Source organism: Petromyzon marinus, unplaced genomic scaffold (assembly GCF_048934315.1).
Source record: "Petromyzon marinus isolate PM22_M1 ecotype Great Lakes invasive population unplaced genomic scaffold, UKy_Petmar_22M1.pri1.0 PM_Scaffold_112, whole genome shotgun sequence".
NCBI classification, from domain to species: Eukaryota; Metazoa; Chordata; class Hyperoartia; order Petromyzontiformes; family Petromyzontidae; genus Petromyzon; species Petromyzon marinus.
Genome location: NW_027423072.1, coordinates 223,896 through 246,942, shown reverse-complemented (window position 1 = coordinate 246,942; position 23,047 = coordinate 223,896). Strand labels below are relative to the sequence as shown.

The following is a 23,047-nucleotide window of genomic DNA, read 5'->3' as shown; positions in this document are numbered from 1 at the left end:
TTGTTGTTATTGTTGCTACCTGCTCAGCGTGTAGTGATAGTAGTGTTAGTAGTGATAGTAGTGTTACTGATAGTGATAGTAGTGTTAGTAGTAGTGTAGTAGTGTTACTGATAGTGATAGTAGTGTTAGTAGTAGTGTAGTAATGTTACTGATAGTGATAGTAGTGTTGTTGTTATTGTTGCTACCTGCTCAGCGTGTAGTGATAGTTGTAGTAGTGATAGTAGTAGTAGTGTTACTGAGAGTGATAGTAGTGTTAGTGATAGTAGTGATAGTGATAGTAATGTTACTGATAGTGATAGTGTTGTTGTTATTGTTGCTACCTGCTCAGCGTGTAGTAGTAGTGTTAGTAGTGATAGTAATAGTAGTGTTAGTGATAGTAGTGTTAGTAGTAGTGTAGTAATGTTACTGATATTGATAGTAGTGTTGTTATTGTTGCTACCTGTTCAGCGTGTAGTAGTAGTGTTAGTGATAGTAGTGTTAGTAGTAGTGTAGTAGTGTTACTGATAGTGATAGTAGTGATAGTGTTGTTATTGTTGCTACCTGTTCAGCGTGTAGTAATAGTAATGTTACTGATAGTGACAGTAGTGTTACTGATAGTGATAGTAGTGATAGTAGTGTTGTTGTTATTGTTGCTACCTGTTCAGCGTGTAGTAATAGTAATGTTACTGATAGTGATAGTAGTGTTAGTAGTGATAGTAATGTTACTGATAGTGATAGTAGTGATAGTAGTGTTAGTGATAGTAGTGTTAGTAGTAGTGTAGTAATGTTACTGATAGTGATAGTAGTGATAGTGTTGTTGTTGTTGTTGCTACCTGTTCAGCGTGTAGTGATAGTAATGTTACTGATAGTGATAGTAGTGTTAGTAGTGATAGTAGTAGTGTTACTGATAGTGATAGTAGTGTTAGTAGTGATAGTAGTGTTACTGATAGTGATAGTAGTGTTAGTAGTGATAGTAGTGTTACTGATAGTGATAGTAGTGTTGTTGTTATTGTTGCTACCTGTTCAGCGTGTAGTAGTAGTAGTGTTACTGATAGTGATAGTAGTGTTAGTAGTGATAGTAGTAGTGTTACTGATAGTGATAGTAGTGTTAGTAGTAGTGTAGTAGTGTTACTGATAGTAATAGTAGTGTTAGTAGTTATAGTAGTAGTGTTACTGATAGTGATAGTAGTGTTAGTAGTAGTGTAGTAATGTTACTGATAGTGATAGTAGTGTTAGTAGTGTTGTTGTTATTGTTGCTACCTGTTCAGCGTGTAGTGATAGTAATGTTACTGATAGTGATAGTAGTGTTAGTGTTGTTGTTATTGTTGCTACCTGTTCAGCGTGTAGTGATAGTAATGTTACTGATAGTGATAGTAGTGATAGTAGTGTTAGTGATAGTAGTGTTAGTAGTAGTGTAGTAGTGTTACTGATAGTGATAGTAGTGTTGTTGTTATTGTTGCTACCTGTTCAGCGTGTAGTAATAGTAATAGTAGTGTTAGTGATAGTAGTGTTAGTAGTAGTGTAGTAATGTTACTGATAGTGATAGTAGTGTTAGTAGTGTTGTTGTTATTGTTGCTACCTGTTCAGCGTGTAGTAATAGTAATGTTACTGATAGTGATAGTAGTGATAGTGATAGTAGTGTTAGTAGTGTTGTTGTTATTGTTGCTACCTGTTCAGCGTGTAGTGATAGTAATGTTAGTAGTAGTGTAGTAGTGTTACTGATAGTGTTAGTAGTGTTGTTGTTATTGTTGCTACCTGCTCAGCGTGTAGTGATAGTAGTGTTAGTAGTAGTGTAGTAGTGTTACTGATAGTGTTAGTAGTGTTGTTGTTGTTATTGTTGCTACCTGCTCAGCGTGTAGTAGTAGTGTTAGTAGTAGTGTAGTAGTGTTACTGATAGTGTTAGTAGTGTTGTTGTTGTTGTTGCTACCTGTTCAGCGTGTAGTGATAGTAGTGTTAGTAGTGATAGTAGTGTTAGTAGTGATAGTAATAGTGTTACTGATAGTAGTGATAGTGTTGTTGTTGTTATTGTTGCTACCTGCTCAGCGTGTAGTGATAGTAGTGTTAGTGATAGTAGTGTTAGTGATAGTAGTGTTAGTAGTGTTGTTGTTGTTATTGTTGCTACCTGCTCAGCGTGTAGTGATAGTAGTGTTAGTGATAGTAGTGTTAGTGATAGTAGTGTTAGTAGTGTTGTTGTTGTTATTGTTGCTACCTGCTCAGCGTGTAGTGATAGTAATGTTACTGATAGTGATAGTAGTGTTAGTAGTGATAGTAATAGTGATAGTAGTGATAGTGTTGTTGTTATTGTTGCTACCTGCTCAGCGTGTAGTGATAGTGATAGTAGTGATAGCAGTGTTGTTGTTGTTATTGTTGCTACCTGCTCAGCGTGTAGTGATAGTGATAGTAGTGATAGTAGTGATAGTGTTAGTAGTGATAGTAGTAGTGTTACTGATAGTGTTGTTGTTATTGTTGCTACCTGCTCAGCGTGTAGTGATAGTGATAGTAGTGATAGTAGTGTTGTTGTTGTTGTTGCTACCTGCTCAGCGTGTAGTGATAGTAGTGTTAGTAGTGATAGTAGTGTTAGTAGTGATAGTAGTGTTAGTGATAGTGATAGTAGTGTTGTTGTTGTTGCTACCTGTTCAGCGTGTAGTAGTAGTGTTAGTGATAGTAGTGTTAGTAGTGATAGTAGTGTTAGTAGTGATAGTAATAGTAGTGTTAGTGATAGTAGTGATAGTGTTGTTGTTGTTGTTGTTGCTACCTGCTCAGCGTGTGCTTGACGGTGCTCACGTTATGAGAAGCCACCATGATGGCTCCCCTCCCTCCGGCAGCGACGTCACGGAGTATCAAGTCCAGACACCTGGGGGGTGGGTCACGGGGGGAGGTCATGGAGACCAGGGTCACAAGGTCACAGGGTCACAGAGAGACTCACACAGAGACCCACGGTAAGTGGGTGGATGAGTGAGTCAATGAATGAGTGGGTGAGCGGGTGAGTGAGTGGGTGAGTGGGTGGATGAATGGGTGAGTGAGAGGGTGAGTGAATGGATGAGTGGGTGAGTGAGTTGGTGAGTGAATGGATAAGTGGGTGAGTGGATGGATGAGTGGGTGAGTGAGTAGATGGATGGATGAGTGAGTGGGTGAGTGAGTAGATGGATGGATGGGTGAGTGGGTGAGTGGGTGAGTGAGTGGGTGAGTGAGTGAGTGAATGGATGAGTGGGTGAGTGAGTGGGTGAATGAGTGGATGGGTGTGTGGGTGAGTGTTTGGGTGTGTGAATGAGTGTGTGGGTGAGTGAGTGAATGAGTGAATGGATGAGTGGGTAAGTGGATGAATGTGTGGGTGAGCTACCCCCCCCACCGTCTCTCACCGGTGGTGCATGGTGGTGGTGTCTGTGTAGCTGCCGTTCACGGGGCGAGTGGGAGAATGAGTGAATGGGTGAGTGGGTGGGTGAGTGAATGGATGAGTGGGTGAGTGTTTGGATGAGTGAATGGATGAGTGTGTGGGTGAGTGAGTGGGTGAGTGAATGGATGAGTGAATGGATGAGTGAGTGAGTGGATGAGTGAGTGAATGGGTGAGCGGGTGAGTGAGTGGGTGAGTGAGTGGACCAGCGAGTGAGTGGGTTAATGGATGAGTGAGTGAGTGAGCGAGTGGATGAGTGGGTGGGTGAATGGATGATTGAGCGAGTAAGTGAGTAATTGGGTGAGTGAATGGATGAGTGGGTGAGCAAGTGTGCAGGTGAGCAGGTGCGTGAGTGAATGGGTGAGTGGGCGAGTAGATGAGTGGATAGATGAGTGGGTGGGTGAGTGAGTGAATGGATGAGTGGATAAGTAAATGGATGAGTGAGTGGATGGGTGAGTGAGTGAGTGAGTGGACGAGCGAGTGAGTGGATGAGTGGGTGAGTGAATGGATGGATGATTGAATGGGTGAGTGGGCGAGGAGATGAGTGGATAGATGAGTGAGTGCGTGAGTGATCGAGCGGGTGAGAAAGCAGGTGAGTGAGTGAGCGGGTGTGTGAGTGGGTGAGTGAGTGAATGGATGAGTGGGTAAGTAAATGGATGAGTGAGTGGATGAGTGTGTGGGTGAATGAGAGGATGAGTGTGTGGGTGAGTGAATGGATGAGTGTGCGGGTGAGTGAATGGATGAGTGGGTGAGCGTAGCGGGTGAGTGAGTGAGTGGATGAGTGAGTGGATGAGTGGGTGAGTGAATGGATGAGTGTGTGGGTGAGTGAGTGGGTGAGTGAATGGATGAGTGAGTGGGTGAGTGAGTGAGTGAGTAAATGAGTGAGTGGGTGAGTGAATGGATGAGTGAGTGGATGAGTGAGTGAGTGAATGGATGAGTGGGTGAGTGGATGAGCGGGTGAGTGTGTGGGTGAGTGAGTGGATGAGTGAGTGGATGAGTGAGTGAGTGAGTGAATGGATGAGTGGGTGAGTGGATGAGCGGGTGAGTGTGTGGGTGAGTGAGTGGATGAGTGAGTGAGTGAATGGATGAGTGGGTGAGTGGATGAGCGGGTGAGTGTGTGGGTGAGTGAGTGGATGAGTGAGTGAGTGAATGGATGAGTGGGTGAGTGAGTGAGTGTGCGGGTGAGCTAACCCCCCCACTGTCTCTCACCGGTGGTACATGGTGGTGGTGTCTGCGTAGCTGTGTTCACGGGGCGAGTGGGAGAATGAGTGAGTGGGTGAGTGGATGGGTGTGTGGGTGAATGTTTAGGTGTGTGCGTGAGCGTTTGGGTGAGTGATTGAATGAGTGAGTGGGTGAGTGATTGAGTGAGTGGGTGAGTGAGTGGATGGATGAGTGGGTGAGTGCGTGAGCGTTTGGGTGAGTGAATGGATGAGTGAGTGGGTGAGTGAGTGAGTGGGTGAGTGAGTAGGTGAGTGAGTGAGTGGGTGAGTGAGTAGGTGAGTGGGTGAGTGAGTGAGTGAATGGATGAGTGGGTGAGTGAGTGAGTGGGTGAGTGAGTAGGTGAGTGAGTGAGTGGGTGAGTGAGTAGGTGAGTGGGTGAGTGAGTGAGTGAATGGATGAGTGGGTGAGTGAGTGAGTGGATGGATGAGTGGGTGAGTGAGTGAGTGAGTGGATGGATGAGTGGGTGAGTGAGTGGGTGAGTGAGTGAGTGAGTGGATGGATGGATGAGTGAATGGATGAGTGGGTGGGTGAGTGAGTGGATGAGTGGGTGAGTGAGTGGGTGAGTGAGTGGATGAGTGAGTGAGTGGATGAGTGAGTGAGTGAATGGATGAATGGATGAGTGGGTGGGTGAGTGAGTGGATGAGTGGATGAGTGGGTGAGTGAGTGGGTGAGTGAGTGGATGAGTGAGTGAGTGGATGAGTGAGTGAGTGGATGAGTGAGTGAGTGAATGGATGAATGGATGAGTGGGTGAGTGTGTGGGTGAGCTACCCCCACCATCTCTCACCGGTGGTACATGGTGGTGGTGTCTGTGTAGCTGCCGTTCACGGGGTCCTCATACCCCACCTGCTGTGCCCGCTTGCGCTCCTGCTCCATGTAGGCCCCACGCACCAACTTCACTCCCAGGCACCACCCCTCCCTCCGGGCACACTCTGCATCCACACTCAGCTCGTCGTACGCTCCCTGTACCATCGTCATCACCATTACTAACATCAACTTCATCATTACTAACATCACCATCATCAACATTACTACCATCATCATCATTACTACCATCATCAACATCGTCATCATTACTACCATCATCAACATCATCACCATTACTACCATCATCACCATTACTACCATCATCAACGTCATCATTACTACCATCATCAACATTACTACCATCAACATCATCATCACCATTACTACCATCATCAACATCATCACCATTACTACCATCATCACCATTACTACCATCATCAACGTCATCATTACTACCATCATCAACATTACTACCATCAACATCATCATCACCATTACTACCATCATCACCACCCCCTCCCTCCGTACACCCTCTGCATCCACACTCAGCTCATCGTACGCTCCCTGTACCATCTTCAAGATCGTCATCATTACTACCATCATCATCATCATTACTACCGTCAACATCATCACTACCGTCATCATCATTACTACCATCATCATCATTACTACCATCATCAACATCATCACCATTACTAACATCATCAACATCATCACCATTACTAACATCATCATCATTACTACCGTCATCATTACAACCATCAACATCACCATCACCATCACTACCATCATCACCATCATCATCATTACTACCATCATCATTACTACCATCATCAACATCATCACCATTACTAACATCATCAACATCATCACCATTACTACCGTCAACAACATCGTCACCATTACTACCGTCAACAACATCGTCATCATTACCACCATAATCACCATTACTACCATCATCATCATCACCATTACTAACATCATTAACATCATCACCATTACTACCGTCAACAACATCGTCACCATTACTAACATCACCACCATCGTCATTACTACCATCATCAACATCACTACCATCATCAACATCATCACCATTACTAACATCATCAACATCATCACCATTACTAACATCATCAACATCATCACCATTACTACCGTCAACAACATCGTCATCATTACCACCATAATCACCATTACTACCATCATCAACATCATCACCATTACTAACATCATCAACATCATCATCATTACTAACATCATCAACATTACTACCATCATCACCATCACTACCATCATCAACATTACTACCATCATCAACATCATCGCCATTACTACCAATATTATCACTATTAACATCAATAACATTACCACCACTAACACCACTCAAGAGCTCGTCATACGCTCCCTGGACCATCAACAACATCATCACCATTACTACCATCATCAATACCATCATCACCATCATCACTATTACTACCATCACCAATACCATCATCACCAACATCACAATTACTACCATCATCACCATTACTACCATCATCAATACCATCATCATCACCAACATCACTATTACTACCATCATCAATATCACCAACATCACTATTACTACCATCATCACCATTACTATCATCATCAATACCATCATCACCATTACTATCATCATCAACATCATCACCATCATCAACATCATCGACATTACTACCAATATCATCACTATTAACATCAATAACATTACCACCACTAACACCACCCAAGAGCTCGTCATACGCTCCCTGGACCATCAACAACATCGTCACCATTTCTACCATCATCAATACCATCATCATCATCACCATCATCACTATTACTACCATCACCAATACCATCATCACCAACATCACTATTACTACCATCATCACCATTACTACCATCATCAATACCATCATCACCATTACTATCATCATCAACATCATCACCATCATCAACATCATCGCCATTACTACCAATATCATCACTATTAACATCAATAACATTACTACCACTAACACCACTCAAGAGCTCGTCATACGCTCCCTAGACCATCAACAACATCGTCACCATTACTACCATCATCAATACCATCATCATCATCATCACCATCTTCACCATTACTACCATCATCAACATCATCATCATTACTACCATCATCACCATTACTACCATCATCAATACCATCATCATCATCACCATCATCACCATTACTACCATCATCAACATCATCATCATCATCATTACTACCATCATCACCATTACTACCATCATCAATACCATCATCACCATCACCATCATCACCATTACTACCATCATCAACATCATCATCATTACTACCATCATCACCATTACTACCATCATCAATACCATCATCATCATCACCATCATCACCATTACTACCATCATCAACATCATCATCATTACTACCATAATCACCATTACTACCATCATCAACATCATCATCATCATTACTACCATCATCACCATTACTACCATCATCACCATTACTACCATCATCACCATTACTACCATCATCAATATCATCATCATCATCACAATCATCATCATCTTCACCATCAATACCATCATCACAATCATTACCATCATTACCATCAAAACCATTACCATCATCACCATGATCATCACCATCATCATCAATGCCCTTATCATCATCACCATCACCAACATCATCAACATCACCATCAACACATCCACACCTCACCTCATCACACCCAGTTCCAGCAACAACAGTAGCAGCTTGATGCTGGTGATGTCGGTGATGACGATGGTACCTTGAGATGGAGGGTGGCCGTTGAGGTAATTGTGTGTGTGTATGTTGAGGTGTGTGTGTGTTGATGTGTGTGTGTGTATTTTGAGGTGTGTGTGTGTGTTGTGGTGTGTGTGTATGTTGAGGTGTGTGTGTGTTGATGTGTGTGTGTATGTTGATGTGTGTGTGTGTGTGTTGAGGTGTGTGTGTGTGGAGGTGTGTGTATGTTGAGGTGTGTGTGTATGTTGATGTGTGTGTGTGTATGTTGAGGTGTGTGTGTGTTGTGTGTGTGTGTATGTTGAGGTGTGTTGTGTGTGTGTGTATGTTGAGGTGTGTGCGTGTTGAGGTGTGTGTGTGTATGTTGATGTGTGTGTTTATGTTGAGGTGTGTATGTTGATGTGTGTATGTTGAGGTGTGTGTGTAGGTTGAGGTGTGTGTGTGTATGTTGAGGTGTGTGTGTTGAGGTGTGTGTGTTGAGGTGTGTGTGTATGTTGAGGTGTGTGTGTGTTGATGTGTGTGTGTGTGTATGTTGATGTGTGTGTGTGTGTGTTGAGGTGTGTGTGTGTGGAGGTGTGTGTATGTTGAGGTGTGTGTATGTTGATGTGTGTGTATGTTGAGGTGTGTGTGTGTTGTGTGTGTGTGTATGTTGAGGTGTGTTGTGTGTGTGTGTATGTTGAGGTGTGTGCGTGTTGAGGTGTGTGTGTATGTTGATGTGTGTGTTTATGTTGAGGTGTGTATGTTGATGTGTGTAGGTTGAGGTGTGTGTGTGTATGTTGAGGTGTGTGTGTTGAGGTGTGTGTGTTGAGGTGTGTGTGTATGTTGAGGTGTGTGTGTGTAGGTTGAGGTGTGTGTGTGTTGAGGTGTGTGTGTTGAGGTGTGTGTGTGTATGTTGATGTGTGTGTGTGTGTGTATGTTGAGGTGTGTGTGTATGTTGAGGTGTGTGTGTATGTTGAGGTGTGTGTGTATGTTGAGGTGTGTGTGTGTGTGTGTGGGTGTGTGTGTGGGTGTGTGTGTATGGTGGTGGGGAGTGATAGTGTAGTGGTTAGCGCTACGCTGCGCTATGAACCTGGCCACCCGGGTTCGATTCCCGCTCACGGCCAACACCAGTGACGATTATCTGAACCGGTCCCGGGCCTCCCCTAGGTCGACTCAGCCTCAAATGAGTACCTGGTGCGGTGTGTAAACATCGCCACTAGGAAGACAAAGGCGGTCGGGCGTGGTGCTGGCCACCCACCCCCTCGTGTACCGTTCCGCCTTCATAGGTGATGCTCGCTAACAGCACTTGCCCCTACAGTCTGTTAAGGCTACACGGGGGATCTTTGTATCTTTGTGCAGATGTGTGTGTGTAGAGGTGTGTGTGTATGTAGAGTGTGTGTGTATGTAGAGTGTGTGTGTAGAGGTGTGTGTGTGTGTATGTAGAGGTGTGTGTGTATGTGTAGGTGTGTGTGTGTATGTATAGGTGTGTGTGTAGATGTGTGTGTGTATGTGTATGTGTGTGTGTATGTGTAGGTGTGTGTGTATGTGTAGGTGTGTGTGTATGTATAGGTGTGTGTGTATGTATATGTGTGTGTGTGTAGGTATGTGTGTGTATGTGTAGGTGTGTGTGTGTGTGTATGTAGGTGTATGTTGTGTGTGTATGTATATGTGTGTGTGTGTGTATGTAGGTGTATGTTGTGTGTGTGTAGATGTGTATGGTGTGTGTATGTAGAGGTGTGTGTGTGTGTGTTGTGTGTATGTATAGGTGTGTGTGTGTATGTATAGGTGTGTGTGTGTATAGGTGTGTGTGTGTATAGGTGTGTGTGTAGATGTGTATGTAGAGGTGTGTGTGTGTATGTTGTGTGTGTGTGTATGTTGTGTGTGTGTATGTTGTGTGTGTGTATGTATAGGTGTGTGTGTATGTATAGGTGTGTGTGTGTATAGGTGTGTGTGTATGTTGTGTGTATGTGTAGGTGTGTGTATGTGTAGGTGTGTGTGTGTGTATGTTGTGTGTGTGTATGTGTAGGTGTGTGTGTATGTAGATGTGTGTGTGTATGTATAGGTGTGTGTATGTATAGGTGTGTATATGTGTGTGTGTATGTGTAGGTGTGTGTGTATGTAGTGTGTATGTTGTGTGTATGTATAGGTGTGTGTGTATGTATAGGTGTGTGTGTGTATGTAGATGTGTGTGTATGTATAGGTGTGTATGTTGTGTGTGTGTGTATGTTGTGTGTGTGTATGTTGTGTGTGTATGTTGTGTATGTGTATATAGAGGTGTGTGTGTGTGTATGTGTAGGTGTGTGTGTATGTAGATGTGTGTGTGTGTATGTATAGGTGTGTGTATGTATAGGTGTGTAGATGTGTGTGTGTATGTGTAGGTGTGTGTGTATGTAGTGTGTATGTTGTGTGTATGTATAGGTGTGTGTGTATGTATAGGTGTGTGTGTGTATGTATAGGTGTGTGTGTGTATGTATAGGTGTGTGTATGTATAGGTGTGTGTGTGTTGTGTGTGTGTATGTGTAGGTGTGTGTGTATGTAGTGTGGGGAGCGGTAGTGTAGCGGTTAGCGCGCTGCGCTATGAACCTGGCGACCCGGGTTCGATTCCCGCTCACGGCCAACACCAGTGACGATTATCTGAACCGGTCCCAGGCCTCCCCTAGGTCGACTCAGCCTCAAATGAGTACCTGGTGCGGTGTGTAAACATTGCCACTAGGGAGACAAAGGCGGTCGGGCGTGGTGCTGGCCACCCACCCCCTCGTGTACCGTTCCGGCCTTCATAGGTGCTCGCTAACAGCACTTGCCCCTACAGTCTGTTAAGGCTATATGGGGATCTTTGTCTTTGTCTTTGTTGTATGTAGTGTGTATGTTGTGTGTATGTATAGGTGTGTGTGTGTATGTATAGGTGTGTGTGTATGTATAGGTGTGTGTATGTATAGGTGTGTATGTTGTGTGTGTGTGTGTGTATGTTGTGTGTGTGTATATAGAGGTGTGTGTGTGTATGTGTGTGTGTGTGTGTATGTATAGGTGTGTGTGTGTATGTATAGGTGTGTGTATGTATAGGTGTGTGTGTTGTGTGTGTGTATGTGTAGGTGTGTGTGTATGTAGTGTGTATGTTGTGTGTATGTATAGGTGTGTGTGTATGTATAGGTGTGTGTGTGTATGTATAGGTGTGTGTGTGTATGTATAGGCGTGTGTATGTATAGGCGTGTGTATGTATAGGTGTGTGTGTTGTGTGTGTGTATGTATAGGTGTGTGTGTATGTATAGGTGTGTGTGTATGTATAGGTGTGTGTGTATGTATAGGTGTGTGTGTGTATGTATAGGCGTGTGTATGTATAGGTGTGTGTGTTGTGTGTGTGTATGTGTAGGTGTGTGTGTATGTAGTGTGTATGTTGTGTGTATGTATAGGTGTGTGTGTATGTATAGGTGTGTGTGTATGTATAGGTGTGTGTGTGTATGTATAGGTGTGTGTATGTATAGGTGTGTGTGTTGTGTGTGTGTATGTGTAGGTGTGTGTGTATGTAGTGTGTATGTTGTGTGTATGTATAGGTGTGTGTGTATGTATAGGTGTGTGTGTGTGTATGTATAGGTGTGTATGTATAGGTGTGTGTGTTGTGTGTGTGTGTATGTATAGGTGTGTGTGTGTATGGTGTGTGTATGTTGTGTGTATGTTTGTGTATGTATGTGTAGGTGTGTGTGTATGTGTAGGTGTGTGTGTATGTTGTGTGTGTGTGTGTGTATGTATAGGTGTGTGTATGTATAGGTGTGTGTATGTATAGGTGTGTGTATGTATAGGTGTGTATGTGTTGGTGTGTGTGTATGTGTAGGTTGTGTGTATGTAGTGTGTATGTTGTGTGTATGTATAGGTGTGTGTGTGTATGTATAGGTGTATGTGTGTATGTATAGGTGTGTGTGTATGTTGTGTGTGTGTGTGTATGTATAGGTGTGTGTATGTATAGGTGTGTGTATGTATAGGTGTGTGTGTTGTGTATGTGTAGGTGTGTGTGTATGTAGTGTGTATGTTGTGTGTATGTATAGGTGTGTGTGTATGTATAGGTGTGTGTGTGTATGTATAGGTGTGTGTGTGTATGTATAGGTGTGTGTGTGTATGTATAGGTGTGTGTGTTGTGTGTGTGTATGTGTAGGTGTGTGTGTATGTAGTGTGTATGTTGTGTGTATGTATAGGTGTGTGTGTATGTATAGGTGTGTGTGTGTATGTATAGGTGTATGTGTGTATGTATAGGTGTGTGTGTGTGTATGTATAGGTGTGTGTATGTATAGGTGTGTGTATGTATAGGTGTGTGTGTTGTGTGTGTGTATGTGTAGGTGTGTGTGTATGTAGTGTGTATGTTGTGTGTATGTATAGGTGTGTGTATGTATAGGTGTGTGTGTGTATGTATAGGTGTGTGTGTGTATGTATAGGTGTGTGTGTGTATGTATAGGTGTGTGTATGTATAGGTGTGTGTATGTATAGGTGTGTGTGTATGTAGTGTGTATGTTGTGTGTATGTATAGGTGTGTGTGTATGTATAGGTGTGTGTGTATGTATAGGTGTGTGTATGTATAGGTGTGTATGTTGTGTGTGTGTGTATGTTGTGTGTGTGTGTATGTTGTGTGTGTGTGTGTATGTTGTGTGTGTGTATATAGAGGTGTGTGTGTGTATGTGTAGGTGTGTGTGTATGTATAGGTGTGTGTGTGTATGTATAGGTGTGTGTATGTATAGGTGTGTGTGTTGTGTGTGTGTATGTGTAGGTGTGTGTGTATGTAGTGTGTATGTTGTGTGTATGTATAGGTGTGTGTGTATGTATAGGTGTGTGTGTGTATGTATAGGTGTGTATGTATAGGTGTGTGTGTTGTGTGTGTGTGTATGTATAGGTGTGTGTGTGTATGGTGTGTGTATGTTGTGTGTATGTTGTGTGTGTATGTGTAGGTGTGTGTGTATGTTGTGTGTAGGTGTGTGTGTGTGTATGTGTAGGTGTGTGTGTATGTAGATGTGTGTGTGTGTATGTATAGGTGTGTGTATGTATAGGTGTGTAGATGTGTGTGTATGTGTAGGTGTGTGTATGTAGTGTATAGGTGTGTGTGTATGTATAGGTGTGTGTGTGTATGTATAGGTGTGTGTGTATGTATAGGTGTGTGTATGTATAGGTGTGTGTGTATGTTGTGTGTGTGTGTATGTAGATGTGTGTGTAGATGTGTATGTGTAGGTGTGTGTGTATGTAGTGTGTATGTTGTGTGTATGTATAGGTGTGTATGTATAGGTGTGTGTGTATGTTGTGTGTATGTATAGGTGTGTGTGTATGTGTAGGTGTGTGTGTATGTGTAGGTGTGTGTGTTGTGTGTGTGTGTATGTTGTGTGTGTGTTGTGTGTGTATGTGTAGGTGTGTGTGTATGTATAGGTGTGTATGTGTAGGTGTGTGTGTATGTTGTGTGTGTGTGTACCTTGAGGTACCCCTGGTAGGTGTTGAAGAGAGCCGGCCGTTGCCCGTTGTAGCTGCGCATCATCTCCACGGTGAGGCGGGAGATGGCCGGCTGGAAGTATGACTGCTCAGCATCCACCATGAGGCGTACACCACGCTGGACAGCCGCCTGCAGGCGGTGGGGAGAGAGACACGGGGGGAGACACGGGGAGAGACGGGGGGAGAGACACGGGGGGAGACGGGGGGGAGACACGGGGGGAGACACGGGGGAGAGACACGGGGGAGAGACACGAGGGGAGAGACACGGGGGGAGAGACACGGGGGGAGAGACACGGGGGGAGACACGGGGAGAGACGGGGGGGAGACACGGGGGGAGAGACACAGGGGGAGAGACACGGGGGGAGACACGGGGAGAGACACGGGGGGAGAGACACGGGGGGAGACACGGGGAGAGACGGGGGGGAGACACGGGGGGAGAGACACGGGGGGAGAGACACGGGGGGAGACACGGGGAGAGACACGGGGGGAGAGACACGGTGGGAGACACGGGGAGAGACACGGGGGGAGAGACACGGGAGGGGAGACACGGGGGGAGACACGGGGAGAGACACGGGGGGAGAGACACAGGGGGAGAGACACAGAGACACGGGGGGAGAGACACAGAGACACGGAGAGAGACACGGGGGGAGACACGGGGGGAGAGACACGGGGTGGGAGACACGGGGAGAGAGACACGGGGAGAGACGGGGGGGAGACACGGGGGGAGAGACACAGGGGGAGAGACACGGGGGGAGAGACACGGTGGGAGACACGGGGAGAGACACGGGGGGGGAGACACGGGGGGAGACACGGGGAGAGACACGGGGGAGAGACACGGGGGAGAGACACGGGGGGAGAGACACGGGGTGGGAGACACGGGGAGAGAGACACGGGGAGAGACGGGGGGGAGACACGGGGGGAGAGACACAGGGGGAGAGACACGGGGGGAGAGACACGGTGGGAGACACGGGGAGAGACACGGGGGGAGAGACACGGGGGGGGAGACACGGGGGGAGACACGGGGAGAGACACGGGGGGAGAGACACAGGGGGAGAGACACAGGGGGAGAGACACAGAGACACGGGGGGAGAGACACAGAGACACGGAGAGAGACACGGGGAGAGACACGGGGGGAGACACGGGGGGAGACACGGGGGAGAGACACGGGGGGAGAGACACGGGGTGGGAGACACGGGGAGAGAGACACGGGGAGAGACGGGGGGGAGACACGGGGAGAGAGACACGGGGAGAGAGACACGGGGAGAGAGACACGGGGGGAGAGATACGGGGGAGAGAGACACGGGGGGGAGACACGGGGGGGTGAGACACGGGGAGAGAGACACGGGGAGAGACGGGGGGGAGACACGGGGAGAGAGACACGGGGAGAGAGACACGGGGAGAGAGACACGGGGGGAGAGACACGGGGGGAGAGACACGGGGTGGGAGACACGGGGAGAGAGACACGGGGGGAGAGACACGGGGAGAGACGGGGGGGAGACACGGGGAGAGAGACACGGGGAGAGAGACACGGGGAGAGAGACACGGGGAGAGAGACACGGGGGGAGAGACACGGGGGGAGAGACACGGGGGAGAGACACGGGGGGGAGACACGGGGGGAGAGACACGGGGAGAGAGACACGGGGGGAGAGACACGGGGTGGGTGAGACACAGGGGGGTGAGACACAGGGGGGTGAGACACAGGGGGGTGAGACACGGGGTGGGTGAGACACGGGGGGAGAGACACGGGGGGAGAGACACGGGGGGAGAGACACGGGGGGAGAGACACGGGGAGAGAGACACGGGGAGAAAGACACGGGGAGAGAGACACGAGGAGAGAGACACGGGGAGAGAGACACGGGGGGGAGACACGGGGAGAGAGACACGGTGGGTGAGACACGGGGTGGGTGAGACACGGGTGGGGGAGACACGGGGTGGGTGAGACACGGGGTGGGTGAGACACGGGGTGGGTGAGACACGGGGTGGGTGAGACACGGGGGAGAGAGACACGGGGTGGGTGAGACACGGGGTGGGTGAGACACGGGGTGGGTGAGACACGGGGTGGGTGAGACACGGGGTGGGTGAGACACGGGGTGAGACACGGGGTGGGTGAGACACGGGGTGAGACACGGGGAGAGACACGGGGTGGGTGAGACACGGGGTGGGTGAGACACGGGGTGGGTGAGACACGGGGTGGGTGAGACACGGGGTGGGTGAGACACGGGGTGGGTGAGACACGGGGTGGGTGAGACACGGGGTGGGTGAGACACGGGGTGGGTGAGACACGGGGTGGGTGAGACACGGGGTGGGTGAGACACGGGGTGGGTGAGACACGGGGTGGGAGAGACACGGGGTGGGTGAGACACGGGGTGGGTGAGACACGGGGTGGGTGAGACACGGGGTGGGTGAGACACGGGGTGGGTGAGACACGGGGTGGGTGAGACACGGGGTGGGTGAGACACGGGGTGGGTGAGACACACGGGGTGGGTGAGACACGGGGTGGGTGAGACACGGGGTGGGTGAGACACGGGGTGGGTGAGACACGGGGTGGGTGAGACACGGGGTGGGAGAGACACGGGGTGGGTGAGACACGGGGTGGGTGAGACACGGGGTGGGTGAGACACGGGGTGGGTGAGACACGGGGTGGGTGAGACACACGGGGTGGGTGAGACACACGGGGTGGGTGAGACACACGGGGTGGGTGAGACACACGGGGTGGGTGAGACACGACAATGGAGGGGTTATTTATTGGCGAGTCTGTCGGCGTCTTTAGCCCGGTGCGCGTCAACCACGCGGACTGCTACCACTGATGATGATGCTGATCATGATGATGGTTGCTGCTGATGATGCTGATACTACTGATGATGATGCTGATCATGATGCTGCTACTACTGATGATGATGCTGATCATGATGATGGTTGCTGCTGATGATGCTGATACTACTGATGATGATGCTGATCATGATGATGCTGCTACTACTGATGATGATGCTGATCATGATGATGGTTGCTGCTGATGATGCTGATACTACTGATGATGATGCTGATCATGATGATGCTGCTACTACTGATGATGATGCTGATCATGATGATGGTTGCTGCTGATGATGCTGATACTACTGATGATGATCATGATGATGGTTGCTGCTGATGATGCTGATACTACTGATGATGATGCTGATCATGATGATGGTTGCTGCTGATGATGCTGATACTACTGAAGATGATGCTGATCATGATGATGCTGCTACTAATGATGATGCTGCTGCTACTGATGATGATGCTGCTACTACTGATGATGCTGCTACTACTGATGATGATGCTGATCATGATGATGCTGCTACTACTGATGACGATGCTGCTACTGATGATGATGCTGCTACTACTGATGATGATGCTGCTGATGATGCTGCTACTACTGATGATGCTGCTACTGCTGATGATGCTGCTACTACTGCTGATGATGCTGCTACTGATGATGCTGCTACTGATGATGCTGCTACTGATGATGATGCTGCTACTGATGATGCTGCTACTGATGATGCTGCTACTGATGATGCTGCTACTGATGATGACGATGCTACTACTGATGATGCTGCTACTACTGATGATGCTGCTACTACTGATGATGCTGCTACTACTGATGATGCTGCTACTACTGATGATGCTGCTACTACTGATGATGCTGCTACTACTGATGATGCTGCTACTGATGATGCTGCTACTGATGATGCTGCTACTGATGATGATGCTGCTACTATTACTCCTGAAGATGATGATGTTGCTGCTGCTGCTGATGATGATGATGCTGCTACTAATGATGATGCTACTGCTACTAATGATGCTGCTACTGCTGATGATGCTGCTGATGCTGCTAGTACTGCTGATGATGCTGCTATTGCTGATGATGCTGCTAATGCTGCTATTGCTGATGATGCTGCTAATGCTGATGATGCTGATGATGCTGCTATTGCTGATGATGCTGATGATGCTGCTGATGCTGCTAGTACTGCTGATGATGCTGCTATTGCTGATGATGCTGCTAATGCTGCTATTGCTGATGATGCTGCTAATGCTGCTACTGATGATGCTGCTACTGCTGATGATGCTGATGATGCTACTACTGATGACGATGCTGCTACTGATGATGCTGCTATTGCTGATGATGCTGCTAATGCTGCTATTGCTGATGATGCTGCTAATGCTGCTACTGATGATGCTGCTACTGCTGATGATGCTGATGATGCTACTACTGATGACGATGCTGCTACTGATGATGCTGCTACTACTGATGATGATGCTGATACTGATGATGATGCTGCTGCTACTGATGATGCTACTGCTGACGATGCTGCTACTATTACTCCTAAAGATGATGATGTTGCTGCTGCTGCTGATGATGATGATGCTGCTACTAATGATGATGCTACTGCTACTAATGATGCTGCTACTGCTGATGATGCTGCTGATGCTGCTAGTACTGCTGATGATACTGCTACTGCTGATGATGCTGCTGATGCTGCTAGTACTGCTGATGATGCTGCTACTGCTGATGATGCTGCTGATGCTGCTAGTACTGCTGATGATGCTGCTACTGCTGATGATGCTGCTAATGCTGCTACTGATGATGCTGCTACTGCTGATGATGCTGCTGCTAATGCTGCTACTGCTGATGATGCTGCTACCGATGATGCTGCTGCTACTATTACTCCTGAAGATGATGATGTTGCTGCTGCTGATGATGACGATGCTGCTACTGCTGATGCTGCTACTGCTGATGATGCTGCTGACGAGGTGAGTCACCGTGGCGAGGATGTCCATCCTCTTCAGCATCCTCTTCATCTGCCGCTCCTCCTCATCCGTGAAGGTCATCATCAGCGGCTCCACGCGGCCCGTCTGCAGAGACACGCAGACAAAGGTCCCCCGTGTAGCCTCGCACACGCTGCTGGGGCAAGCACTGTTCGTGGCCCAGTCGCTCACTCACCCAGCCACTCACCCAGTCACTCGCCCACCCAGCCACTCACTCAGTCACTCGCCCACCCACTCACTCACCCAGCCACTCACTCACCCACCCACTCACTCACCCACCCAGCCACTCACCCACCCAGCCACTCACCCACCCAGCCACTCGCCCTCCCAGCCACTCACTCACCCAGCCACTCACCCAGCCACTCACCCACTCGCCCACCCAGCCACTCACCCACCCAGCCACTCGCCCATCCAGCCACTCACCCAGCCACTCACCCAGCCACTCACCTCACTCACCCAGCCACTCGCCCACCCAGCCGCTCACCCACCCAGCCACTCGCCCAGCCACCCACCCAGCCACTCACTCACCCACTCACCTCACTCACCCAGCCACTCGCCCACCCAGCCACTCACCCACCCAGCCACTCACCAACTCACCTCACCCAGCCACTCACCCACCCAGCCACTCACCCACCCAGCCACTCACCCACCCAGCCACTCGCCCACCCAGCCACTCACCCACTCACCTCACCCAGCCACTCACCCACTCACTCACCCAGCCACTCGCTCACCCAGCCGCTCACCCACACACCTCACCCAGCCATTCACCCACCCAGCCACTCGCTCACCTAGACACTCACCCACCCAGCCACTCACTCACCCACCCAGCCACTCACCAACTCAGCCACTCGCTCACCCAGCCACTCGCCCACCCACCCACAAACCCACCCAGCCACTCGCCCATCCAGCCACTCGCCCATCCAGCCACTCACCCAGCCACCCGCTCACCCAACCACTCGCTCACCCAGCCACTCACTCACCCACTCACCTCACTCACCAAGCCACTCGCCCAGCCACCCACCCAGCCACTCGCCCACCCAGCCACTCACTCACCCAGTCACTCGCTCACCAAGCCGCTCACCCACCCAGCCACTCACCAACTCACCTCACCCAGCCACTCACCCACCCAGCCACTCACCCACCCAGCCACTCGCCCACCCAGCCACTCACCCACTCACCTCACCCAGCCACTCACCCACTCACTCACCCAGCCACTCGCTCACCCAGCCGCTCACCCACTCACCTCACCCAGCCATTCACCCACCCAGCCACTCGCTCACCCAGACACTCACCCACCCAGCCACTCACTCACCCACCCAGCCACTCACCAACTCAGCCACTCGCTCACCCAGCCACTCACTCACCCACCCAGCCACTCGCCCACCCAGCCACTCAGCCACCCACTCGTCCACCCAGCCACTCAGCCACCCACTCGTCCACCCAGCCACTCGCCCACCCAGCCACTCGCCCTCCCAGCCACTCGCCCACCCAGCCACTCGTCCACCCAGCCACTCAGCCACTCGCCCACCCAGCCACTCACCCACCCAGCCACTCACCTCACCCATCCAGCCACCCAGCCGCTCACTCACCCATCCACTCGCTCACCCAGCCAATCACTCACCCAGCCACTCACTCACCCAGCCACTCACTCACCCAGCCACTCACCCAGACACTCGCCCACCCAGCCACTCACTCACCCACCCAGCCGCTCGCCCTCCCAGCGACTCAGCCACTCGCCCACCCACCCAGCCACTCACCCACCCAGCCACTCACTCACCCAGCCACTCGCCCACCCAGCCACTCACCTCACCCACCCAGCCACTCACCCACCCAGCCACTCACCTCACCCACCCAGCCACTCACCCACCCAGCCGCCCACTCACCCATCCAGCCACTCACCTCACCCACTCAGCCACTCACCCACCCAGCCACTCACCTCACCCACCCAGCCACTCACCTCACCCACCCAGCCACTCACCCACCCAGCCGCCCACTCACCCATCCAGCCACTCACCTCACCCACTCAGCCACTCACCCACCCAGCCACTCACCTCACCCACCCAGCCACTCACCTCACCCACCCAGCCACTCACTCACCCAGCCACTCACCTCACCCACCCAGCCACTCACTCACCCAGCCACTCACCCACCCAGCCACTCACCTCACCCACCCAGCCACTCACCTCACCCACCCAGCCACTCACTCACCCAGCCACTCGCCCACCCAGCCACTCACCTCACTCACCCAGCCACTCGCCCACCCAGCCACTCACCTCACTCACCCAGCCACTCACCCAGCCGCTCACCCACCCAGCCACTCACCTCACCCACCCATAAACTCACCCATACACTCGCACAGACAAAGGTCCCCCGTGTAGCCTCACATGGCCTGCTGGGGCAAGTGCTGCTAGCAGCAGCAGCAGTGTCTAGGAAGGCCGGCACACCGCACCAGGTACTCATTTAAGGCCGAGTTGACCTAGCGGGAGACGCATCATCATGGCCGTGCCCTATCCACTGCTGGATGGAGATCACTGCAGTGATGGTGGTGATGGTGGTGTCTGTCTGTCTCAGTGCCATCGCCATCATCACCTTGCCCTATCCACTGCTGGATGGAGATCACTGCAGTGATGATGATGGTGGTGATGGTGGTGTCTCTCTGTCTCAGTGCCATCGCCATGCCCTATCCACTGCTGGATGGGATCACTGCGGCGGTGATGGTGATGGTGGTGATGGTGGTGATGGTGTCTCTCTGTGTCTCTGTGCCATCGCCATCATCACCGTGCCCTATCCACTGCTGGATGGGATCACAGCGGCGGTGATGGTGGTGGTGTCTCTCTCTGTCTCAGTACCATCGCCATGCCCTATCCACTGCTGGATGGTGATGGTGGTGATGGTGGTGGTGGTGATGGTGTCTCTCTGTGTCTCAGTGCCATCGCCATCATCACCTTGCCCTATCCACTGCTGGATGGTGGTGATGGTGGTGTCTCTCTCCGTCTCAGTACCATCACCGTGCCCTATCCACTGCTGGATGGTGATGGCGGTGATGGTGGTGATGGCGGTGATGGTGGTGATGGTGGTGATGGTGGTGGTGTCTCTCTCTGTGTCTCAGTGCCATCGCCATGCCCTATCCACTGCTGGATGGTGATGGCGGTGATGGTGGTGATGGCGGTGATGGCGGTGATGGCGGTGATGGCGGTGATGGTGGTGGTGGTGATGGTGGTGGTGTCTCTCTCTCTAATCCGTCAGGATATCGCCCGTAGCACGGGCCCATCATCACCACGTGGCAGGGTGGCTAAACGGGGGGTACCAGTTTGCGAGCCTCACCTGCCGGTTGGGGACGACCATGAGCTTGGAGATGCGAGTGTGGGAGTCGATCAGACGGCTCCACTCCAGCAGGTCCACCGCTCTGCACACACACGTGGGTAGGTGGGCGGGTGAGTGGGTGGGTGGGTAGGTGGGTGGGTGGGTGGGCGGGTGGGTGGGTAGGTGGGTGGGTGGGTGGGCGGGTGGGTGGGTAGGTGAGTCGGTGGGTGGGTAGGTGGGTGGGTGGGTGAGTCGGTGGGTGGGTGGGCAGGTGGGTGGGTAGGTGGGTGGGTGGGTAGGTGGGTGGGTGGGTAGGTGGGTGGGTAGGTGGGTGGGCAGGTGAGTCGGTGGGTGGGTAGGTGAGTGGGTAGGTGGGCAGGTGGGTAGGTGGGTAGGTGAGTCGGTGGGTGGGTAGGTGAGTTGGTGGGTGGGTAGGTGAGTCGGTGGCTGGGTAGGTGGGTAGTGGAGTCGGCGTGTGGGTGGGTGAGCCGGTGGGTTGGTGGGTGGGTGGGTAGGTGGGAGGGTGGGTGGGTAGGTGGGAGGGTGGGTGGGTAGGTGATTTGGTGGCTGGGTAGGTGAGTCGGTGGGTGGGTAGGTGGGTGGGTAGGTGAGTCGGTGGGTAGGTAGGAGGGTGGGTAGGTAGGTGGGTAGGTGGGTGGGTAGGTGGGTGGGTAGTGGAGTCGGCGTGTGGGTGGGCGAGTCCGTGGGTAGGTAGGTGGGTGGGTAGGTGGGTAGGTGAGTCGGTGGCTGGGTAGGCGAGTTGGTGGGTGGGTGGGTATGTGGGTGGGTAGGAGGGTGGGTGGGTAGGAGGGTGGGTAGGAGGGTGGCTGGGTGGGTGGGAGGGTGGGTAGGTCGGTGGGTAGGTCGGTGGGTGGGTAGGTGAGTCGGTGGGTGGGTAGGTGGGTGGATAGGTGAGTCGGTGGCTGGGTAGGTAAGTTGGTGGGTGGGTAGCTGGGTGGGTGGCTGGGTGGGTGGGTAGGTGATTCAGTCATTGCCACGTAGAAGGGAAACAATAAAATAATAAAAATATAAAACAATATAATTATTGTAATTAAAGTATTATTCTTGGTTCTTTCGTGGTGACTTTACCGATAGAACCAAGAATATTAATTTTATTGTTTTATATTTTTATTATGTTATTGTTTCCCTTCTACGTGGTGATTTTACCCAAAGAACAATAATTTTGTTGTTTAATATTTTTATTATTGTATTGTTTCCCTTCTACGTGGTGATTTTACCCAAAGAACAAAGAATAATAATTTTGTTGTTTTACAATAATTTTATTGTTTTATATTTTTATTATTTTATTGTTTCCCTTCTACGTGGTGGTGACT

At 50.1% G+C, this 23,047-nt stretch overlaps 1 protein-coding gene across 2 annotated transcripts in view; it reads right to left on the bottom strand.

Annotated features, from left to right (window-relative positions):
• LOC116958410 (proline dehydrogenase 1, mitochondrial-like) overlaps nt 1–23,047 on the bottom strand; it is a 100,200-nt gene that overhangs the window by 14,733 nt on the left and 62,420 nt on the right. For both annotated transcript variants that reach the window (XM_076063408.1, XM_076063407.1), the window contains exons 10-14: nt 21,735–21,816; nt 18,405–18,497; nt 13,588–13,734; nt 5,376–5,551; nt 2,735–2,833 (exon numbers count right to left, since the gene is read on the bottom strand). In XM_076063408.1, the coding sequence (XP_075919523.1) occupies nt 2,735–2,833; nt 5,376–5,551; nt 13,588–13,734; nt 18,405–18,497; nt 21,735–21,816 (597 nt within the window). The remainder of the gene's footprint in view (nt 1–2,734; nt 2,834–5,375; nt 5,552–13,587; nt 13,735–18,404; nt 18,498–21,734; nt 21,817–23,047) is intronic.